The 8,605-nt window shown below is 37.7% G+C and overlaps 3 protein-coding genes across 3 annotated transcripts in view; 2 read left to right on the top strand and 1 right to left on the bottom strand.

Annotated features, from left to right (window-relative positions):
* LOC101291276 overlaps window positions 1-150 on the bottom strand; it is a 1,280-nt gene extending 1,130 nt beyond the window's left edge. The window contains exon 1 of the mRNA XM_004287895.1: window positions 55-150. The gene's annotated coding sequence lies outside the window, so the exon portion shown is untranslated. The remainder of the gene's footprint in view (window positions 1-54) is intronic.
* A 2,755-nt stretch (window positions 151-2,905) lies between these two features.
* Window positions 2,906-6,298, top strand: LOC101299135 (uncharacterized GPI-anchored protein At1g61900-like). Its single transcript, XM_004289120.1, has 9 exons — window positions 2,906-2,966; window positions 3,229-3,351; window positions 3,471-3,620; window positions 3,937-4,539; window positions 4,721-4,966; window positions 5,112-5,123; window positions 5,338-5,481; window positions 5,635-5,679; window positions 6,231-6,298. The coding sequence occupies exons 1-9, from the start codon at window positions 2,906-2,908 to the stop codon at window positions 6,296-6,298; spliced, it is 1,452 nt and encodes a 483-aa protein (XP_004289168.1).
* Window positions 6,299-7,574: 1,276 nt separating this feature from the next.
* The window catches only part of LOC101298839, a 14,496-nt gene continuing 13,465 nt past the window's right edge, over window positions 7,575-8,605 (top strand). Inside the window, exon 1 of the mRNA XM_004289119.1 lies at window positions 7,575-8,101. Within this exon, the coding sequence (XP_004289167.1) occupies window positions 7,575-8,101 (527 nt within the window). The remainder of the gene's footprint in view (window positions 8,102-8,605) is intronic.

Here is an 8,605-nt window from a genome sequence, read left to right as displayed (position 1 = left end):
GAGAGAGAGAGGTTGCAAAGTGAAGCTTAACAATTTATAAGCACAGAGATATACAGGCGGCCAAATAAGGTGGAGTAAGAGAGCAACCACATGCAGCTGCGTTTGTTGCGCCGGGTATTTCAAATTAACTAATATTGCTTGATTTGCTTCAGACCATCACTAGCTACCTTTGCTTTATATAATAAAAGCTTAATCTCCTCATACAAAATAGCAGAGCCAAACCGAGTAGTATGTGTTTGTTTTATTCGACTTTACGGTACTGTTATCATTTTTAGAAAAAAGAAAACTCTAGGTCAACCCAGAAACAGAGTTTTGGGGCATTATTATAGTGCTGGCTTGGCTAACATGAAGTTTCTGTTAGACTAAGATTCCTAACCAGTCTGATTCATACGTATAATATATAGAATTATAGATGAATTATAGATGATAGGCGTGTGTTTAGCAGCTTAAACTTGTAATAATACTTGAGTGAGTAATATAATTAAGTCCCTCTAATCACTACAAATAAAGCAAAACAGTTGCAGCCATAGCTACTTAGCTAGCCCTTACTGTACATGACGGACGGTACGCATTTGTTGGTATCTATCGGGATTAAGTATGGAAACAAATGAGGTAGTTTAACTCCAGCTCAGACCTTTCCTACTATATTCCTGATCTAATCATATCTAGCTAATTCTGCTACATGTAGCCAATTCTGGTGACGATGCATGAGGAACAAAACAGTGTACGGTGTATGCAATACGTGCACGTCAGATATTCCAATTTCACCCAGATGTGTTTGATTCTACGCGTACTTTTCTTCCCCAATTTGGTTTCAAACAAGTTTGATTTAGGTTAGCTTAGAGAACACTTAATTCTAATGTAGTGTAGCCATGAAGGAATCATGCATCCATGTTTCGTTCAACGAATTAAATTAAGTTTCATGAGTCAGCAGAACCACCAGTAATTTGTATGATGATCATGTACCAGCTAGTGATTATTTCCTTAAAGCTATAATGTTATTTGTGGACTTGTTAATCGAACTGTTCCAATGGTTTGAATGGTGTTGTTTGTGGGGTTAGCACTTAGCAGGGTTAGGACTTAGACAGTTGCGCGCCGATTCGTGTTTGTTCTAGGGGAGTTATGGTTTTTCAACCGTCAGCGAAAAACATATTTGAGACATTTTATTGAATATAACGACTGAAGTAGAATATTTGTTTTCAGTCATTTCATGTTTCATGGAGCATGTTGCTCATATCGCAAAAAAAGAGAGAGATTAATTCACGATACATGTTTAGAAACAAGCTTCATAGGGTGTACATGCACAAATTCAACTTACGTAGGGATGCGTAGAATCCATCCCCACGCAAACTCGATCGACTTGAAAAAACATCAGCATGCGCTGTAAACATCCCAATACAAGTCACTGGTGTACGTCAAGGTCAAGAACAATCAAGCAGATTAATATGCATGGTGGGGAGTGGGGTTGAGTGCATATGAATTGTGACGGAGAGATGCTCTTCTTGGAGGAGCCTGCAGGGTGGTGGGTTCACTGTACCATATGACCCTTTTTCTGGGCTCCAATTTGAGGGGTAGTTGAACTTGAAGCATTTGAGGAGGAAGAGGGTCGTTTACGCGTCAAAAACAGATCATATATGGATCTCTCACATGGAATTGGAGTCGTATTTTTTCAGTAGTTTATTGATGGATTTCTTACGGAAGGTTGGAGGATTTGATTTCATTCATATTAGCATATATAATAGATGGCAGACAACCACCAAATTAAGACACCAAGCTTGGAATTTGAGAGAGCATTGTTTTATGGCCTTTGAGCCTTTGACTATGTGCAGACACCGACTTGTAATTCACACTTTGTCCTAGTATTTTAGGGTGTATGCATGTATGGTGTAACATGCAAGTTTTGTTTTACTTTGTTTAAGACCGTACTTTGTAGATAGTTAATTAATTTTAGTACATGACTTCAACAATACATGGCATGTACCCTTGAATAGTTAAATATAACAGTAAGGCGAGAGACTAAAAGAATGTATATCAATTATGTTTTAGTTTTATTTGATAGAAATTGAAGTTAAATGATTAAAAGTTGTTACTCATTACATACTCTGATAAGTGATAACATTAGTGCGTAAGGCGATAGACTAAAAAATGTATATCAATTGTGTTTTAGTCTTATTTGATAGAAATTGAAGCTAAATGATTAAAAAGTTGTTACTCATTACATACTCTGATAAGTGATAACGTTAGTGCGTGCAATCACAATGTAAGTAGTTTAGTGGTTTTTGTCTAACTAAGTGCGTTTTTTAACTTAAGTTCGAACCTTGAAGCTGTGAAAGTGGCTGACACCGCAATGGATGGTAAAACAAACCCACAACATCCCGGGGAATTAGCAAATGACAGTAACGGGTGGGCTAACCCTTAATAGTGTTTGGTCCAACCTGATCAGTCAGCCCAATTGCACAAACGTGATAATGTATAACTCAAGAAAATGCTCCCAACTTCCTCACATCAAGGACGGCTCTGATCTCCTTTCTCTGACCGGAATCAGACGGGTCAAAAGCTTCTCTGCCACACTGAACCGCAACACAACATAAAAAACGCAAGCAACCTCTCACGTGCCCACCCTTAAATCCTCGCCCTCCCGGCACGTGATCGTCCCTGACATACACCTCAACACGTGTCTCCCTCCATCACACGTGTGAACTCTGCAACGGTGAGAGCAAAGAGTAAAGCCAAAACCCACAGAGAGCTACAGAAACCCCCCATTTCTGTTCATTCACACTTAAACCCACTTTGCTTCTTCATCACTCTCTTTCATCCCCCATTTTGCTTTCACACTCTAAATTCAGCTCTGAGTTTTATTCTCAGATGTTAAAGCTCAGAAGTTTCTGCTTGATTCACTGAAACAATGAGGCAAAGTGTCTCTTATAGTCTAAACCTGCTCACTCTTAGTCTGCTTTTCAGTCAATGTAAGTCTTTTCAGCTCTTTTTTTTCTTTTTCCTGCTTTGTTCTTGTGGCCTTCACTAAATATCCTATCTTTTTTCTGTGAATTCATCAAATTTATGAACTGGGTTGTGGAATATAAGCACTGGTTCTTGCATTCTTACCTAACTTAGATTTGGAGTTTGGAAAGTTACATACTTGATGTTATTGCTTCTGTGTCAGCATTAATGTTTGCCAATTTGAGAATTTCATGTTTCTACCATATTTTTTCAGTTTTTCTTTTTCAGTTTTCATTTGGGTTATTATGAATAACATCTCTGTTGGAGAATTTATTGGATTTTATGACTACATTGTCATATGGGATCAGTGCATTGGATTCAACTTCGATTTTCTAAGTGTTGTATTCATGGGCAATTTGACATCATGGTAGTGTTAATTTTCAAGGACTGCTCATGTATAATAAGACTGTGTTGCTTTGAGTAAGTTGGATTTTTGTTCCTACTTTTGCTTAAGTTAAACCTCTGTGCAGGTGTATATGAGTGCCATTGTGGGTTAGTTGGTGATGCGGAAGCAATGGCTCCTGATATCTCTTCCAGTGTGAACCCTCAACCTTTTCTGCCTTTATTAGCGCCTTCACCATTGACACCATTCACAAATGATAGCATTCCAACATTATCAGGTATGAGGTATATGCCTTTTACCATGGTACATTGTTGTCGTAGCGTCCCAAATACTTGTCTAAGTAGATAAAACACAGTATTATTGATGATGGGTTTAAAAGTCTTCTAGCAATTTTAATAGGATGCGCTTTCCAGTTCATTTGTTTCATATATCTGTAAATTTTCATGAGTGAGAAGTAATATAAGTGGAAAAAAAATTCCACGTCCTTGCATGCTAAAGAATTCTGTGAAAAATTTTAAGATATAGAAAACTTATCAATGATGGAAAATGCAGAAAGTACAAGCTAGACTAATGGCTCACTTTATTTATTTCAGGTCTCTGTACATTGAATTTTTCAGTTGTCGGTGATCTGATGAGCAAAACAGCCACCGACTGCTGGGCCTTTTTTGCGCCTGTATTGGCTAATGTAGTGTGTTGTCCTCAGCTTGAGGCCACCTTGACGACTCTTATAGGGCACTCCAGTAAATACTCTAGGATGCTGTCTTTGGATACAACTCATGCAAAACACTGCCTCTCAGATGTTGAGAAGATCCTAGAGAGTCAAGGAGCCAATAAGACTATTCAAAAGATATGCTCAATTCAACCAGAAAACCTCACTGAAGCCTCTTGCCCTGTTATGGAGGTTGATACGTTTGAGAGCATTGTGGATTCTTCGAAACTACTTGCTGCTTGCCAAAAAGTTGATCCTGTCAATGAGTGTTGTCAGGAAGTTTGCCAAAATGCCATATTAGATGCTTCTAGAAAACTTGCTGATATTGGTATTGCTGCAAATTTGGAAGGTGTCCATGCTGTACCTCAACAGTCATCCAGGATAGACGATTGTAAGAATATTGTGCTGCGATGGCTAGCGAGTAACCTTGATCCTTCTTCTGCAAATAAGGTCCTTAGAGGACTATCAAATTGCAAAGTAAATAAAGGTAAGCCTAGAAATGGAACAAATGTAGTAATTTTTTAGCACGTTACATATATAATACCACTTTGAGAATGCTTAGTTACATATCACAACATTTTATTGTTATGATAAGGACAGATTTATACAGACCCCATGCTGACTTGAACATCTTCATTGTTGTTTTCTGGTCTGGACATCTGGTTCAGTGTGTCCTCTTGTTTTCCCCAACATGACACGTGTTGTGAAAGAATGTGCAAATATGATAACAAGCCAGGCCTCCTGTTGTAAAGCAATGGATAGTTATGTTTCCCAGTTGCAAGAGCAGAGCTTTATTACAAACTTGCAGGCCTTAAATTGTGCTGCGTCACTTGGAGTGAAGTTGCAGAAAGCTAATGTATCCAATAATGTTTATCAACTTTGTCACATAAACCTCAAGGACTTTTCTCTTCAAGGTCTGTTTTGCTATATTCAGCTAAATGAATGATGTAATTATGTCTTTTATCCTGTTGCAACTTTGTTGGGATAACTGGTACTGATCATTGTTTCGTTTCTGAACTGTCATTCGTGATGGTGGACTTTACTAATTGGAGGAATCAGTTGGATCACAAGGTAGTGTTTATGTTCTAATTGAATCATGCCACTGATAACTCTCATCTGCTAGTTCCTATCTTATGAGCTATGACTTTCACTTGATTTTTTCAATTGATAATTTTACTGTGACCTTGGCCCGTATCTATTCAATAGATTACAAAATTAATTTCTTATCTCTGATAATTTCCTTTCCACATCCCCTTAAAATTACTCTTTTCTTTCTTTGTTTTAGAGTATGGCTGCCTTCTGCCAAGCCTGCCTACAGATGCAACATTTGACAAAACTTCGGGAGTCAGCTTCATTTGTGATCTAAATGACAACATTGCAGCTCCGTGGCCCTCTTCATTTTCTGAACCTCCATCGACATGCAACAGAAGTATGCTAGAAATATAATATTTTTCTTCATTACAGTATGCTATAATTTTTGTCTTAGACAGTTGAATTCCTATGCCTCCTGTGGTTTATTTTCCCACCACACTTCTTTGCCTGGTTTTCCACTGACTTATTCCTTAAACTGATGGAATTGCAGCTACCAAAATCCCAGCAGTACCCAAAGCAACATCTGCACAAAGCGGTATGTATTTTTTATGTATATTGCCATGGTAAAACAACAGTCTTCTGTGATTATCATTACCCCATGTAGAAGCAGATAACTACATTTCAGCTTAGTCACGTCAAATATTGAATGATGTAGTATCCATTGACATGTTTTGACTTTTAGTTCATACTGAAGATAATCATATTAATTGCATTAGGCAGTGATAACATTTGTTTGAACTTGACCGAGTTAATACTTAGGCACAAAATTACAAAGAAGCGTTGTCACTGTAGCAAGTGAAGATTAGCACTATTGAATCAATCTTCAGAATAGCGAATCCACATTCTTTCATAAAACATAGTTTGTCCATCAATAAGAATGCTTAATTATAAACTAAACATGGAGGATTAATATTTTAAGTGCATGGAGAGGAAGCGTGATGCAAATTGTTGGGGAGAATACGTGCGCTCTTTAGTTTACTTTTATATGATACAACACTTTCTCCTAAAGTGTGTACTTTCATATGATTCTTTGGTAGCAAACTAGCAACACTTTCTCTAATCACAGTACGTGTTCATGTATTACAGGCCTGTACAAGAATTTGATGCTTCCTTCTTTCTTTTCCTCCTTGGTGGTTCTCAAGCTGCTTCTCTGAATTCGGTAGCTGATCGCGATTTTTTGTTTCAATTGGTGTTAAAATTAGTTTTACATACCATTATAGGAGTCCTGTTGTAAATCTGATACGGAAATGAACTTTAACATTTACAAATCTAGATAGTTTATAACAAGAAACAATTAAAAATAATGATAATTTAGGTGCAGCAGAATATGAATGAAAGAAAGCAAAATCGATGCTCTCAATATGTGCTGTGGTACCTTCCTATATGCCTTCGTTTTTAGATTATATGATCCCAAGTTCCAACCCATACCATCTGTCCCAGCTAAGTAAACTACAGCATCATCAAAAATCCATTTAGGGCGTCTGTCTACCATATCTTGGAGCTACAGGCCGTATACTATCTGAAGCAATCCGCACAAGTTTAGTCGAAGATTTCTCGACCCCATTTTCATTCATCACCCATATTGTCATTGCAATACCTTCTTCGTACACATCCTCCTTGATATCGTACAGATGTACAAACAGACGATTCCCACTAGTCTTCCCAATGCCTACACTGATGCTGGTCATGTCTCCTTGAGAGATACCCTCCTGTGTACACAGAGTGGACAAGTTTAATGGGACAACCTCCTGAAACTTTTCCTCCGCTAAATCAGAAGACATGATCTTCATTGTTGATATCTCTTTCCCTTCAATTCCTTCCTCTAGCCAGTGTAGAGCTCCGTTTAGTAAACATCCTTCTGCTCGCCTGAACGAGCTAGCAGGGGGGTTGACGACCTCAACAGTCCTCCATAAATTCGTTTTTAAAGTGAAGACCACTAATTTGATTGTACCCCTCATCTTACATTTGTAGCCAATTATTATTGGAAGTTGAAGCATGATTTGTACTCTGGAAGTATGGCGGGGGTTCTGGCTATTATTCTTAGGATTTCCAGCTGTTCCTATTACTGTACACTTTATTTTTTACTTTGTACTTTACTTGTATAGCTTCTCTTTATAGCTTATTCTTACGTCCTTGTTGTCTGCTTCAAGAGAGGGTTTGGGTGTAAGAGTCTGTAAAGGAAAAGGAGATCTGTTTTCATCTCAGTCTCCTATATGTAGTGCAGATCTGTAAAGTCTTATATACTAAGAAGAAATATCAGAAAAGCTTCCGCATCTTTGTGTTTGGTTTTTCCACATGGTATCAGAGCAGGAATCCAAGGCCTGTCTCTGCATCTCTTCTTGATTATTTCTGATTTCTTCTTTCCTCTGTGAAAGGGAAATCTGTTCAGAGTTCTTTTCCTCTGATTATTTCTGATTTCTTCATCCTATTATGGAAGAGAGATCTGTTGAGAGGTTTTTTGTACCCTCATCGTTTTCCAATGTTGGAATGAATCCAAATCGGTGTTTTAGTTCTATGGAGGTGAATAAACCAGAAGGGAAGCCTTCTGTGAAACGCCTGGGTAATCTTACAAGCACATGGAATGAGTTTGCTGCCTATCTCAACAAGAAGCAGATACAAACCAGATGCAAAGAATCGAATATGTCTGGGAGCGAAAGCCATTCTGCCATCCTTAAACAATTTTCTGGGTTTCTTGCAGAAACTGGTTTTGTTCCACATGAAGAAGCTTCAGGTACTCTATCATCTTTGTCTACTGCTCTCACTGTTTGTGCTGAGAATGACTATTGGATTATAGACTCAGGAGCTACGGATCACATGACAAATAAACTTCAAAGTTTGCATGATTTCAAACAATTGTCCATTCCTTCAAAAGTGTCTCTTGCAAATGGCCATGGTGCCTCTGTTTTGGGAAAAGGAAAAATTGCATTGCTTTCTAATCTTATTGAGTCAGTTGCTCTGTATGTTCCTTCATTTCCCTTTCAGCTTTTATCTGTTGGAAGAATTACAAACACCTTAAAATGTCTTGTTATATTTTCTCCTTATAATGTCACATTCCAAGATATCATCACCAAGAAAACAATTGGTGAAGGTTTTCTTTTGAATGGTCTTTACTATTTGTCCAAAACTTCTTTTGCTTCCAGGAGTTTTCAAGTTGGCTTAAGTTCTATACAAGATCATAATCTATGGCACCAACGCCTGGCTCATCCATCTGAAAAGGTGATGTCATGTTTGTTTCCAAATATGTGCAAATCAGACAAACAATGTGATGTTTGTCATTTGTCAAAATCTTCAAGATTGCCTTTTCCAAATTCTCTATCAAGGGCTCATAAACCCTTTGAAATTGTTCATTCTGACCTTTGGGGTCCTGTTCTTGAGTCACATGACGGTTTTAAGTATTTTGTAATCTTTGTTGATGATTTTACAAGATTACTTGGTTATATCTTTTGAAATTCAAAAGTGAA

The sequence above is a fragment of the Fragaria vesca genome, linkage group LG1 (genome assembly GCF_000184155.1).
Source record: "Fragaria vesca subsp. vesca linkage group LG1, FraVesHawaii_1.0, whole genome shotgun sequence".
NCBI classification, from domain to species: Eukaryota; Viridiplantae; Streptophyta; class Magnoliopsida; order Rosales; family Rosaceae; genus Fragaria; species Fragaria vesca.
Note: the sequence above shows the minus strand (reverse complement) of the source record. Positions and strands in the feature narration are given on the sequence as shown.

Excerpts from the sequence above, each read along its gene's own strand:
- LOC101299135 (XM_004289120.1), top strand. The coding sequence starts at position 2,906 with ATGAGGCAAAGTGTCTCTTATAGTCTAAACCTGCTCACTCTTAGTCTG. Across the intron at positions 4,540-4,720 it reads AAATTGCAAAGTAAATAAAG|TGTGTCCTCTTGTTTTCCCC; the intron begins GTAAGCCTAGAA and ends CATCTGGTTCAG. Across the intron at positions 5,680-6,230 it reads AGCAACATCTGCACAAAGCG|GCCTGTACAAGAATTTGATG; the intron begins GTATGTATTTTT and ends CATGTATTACAG.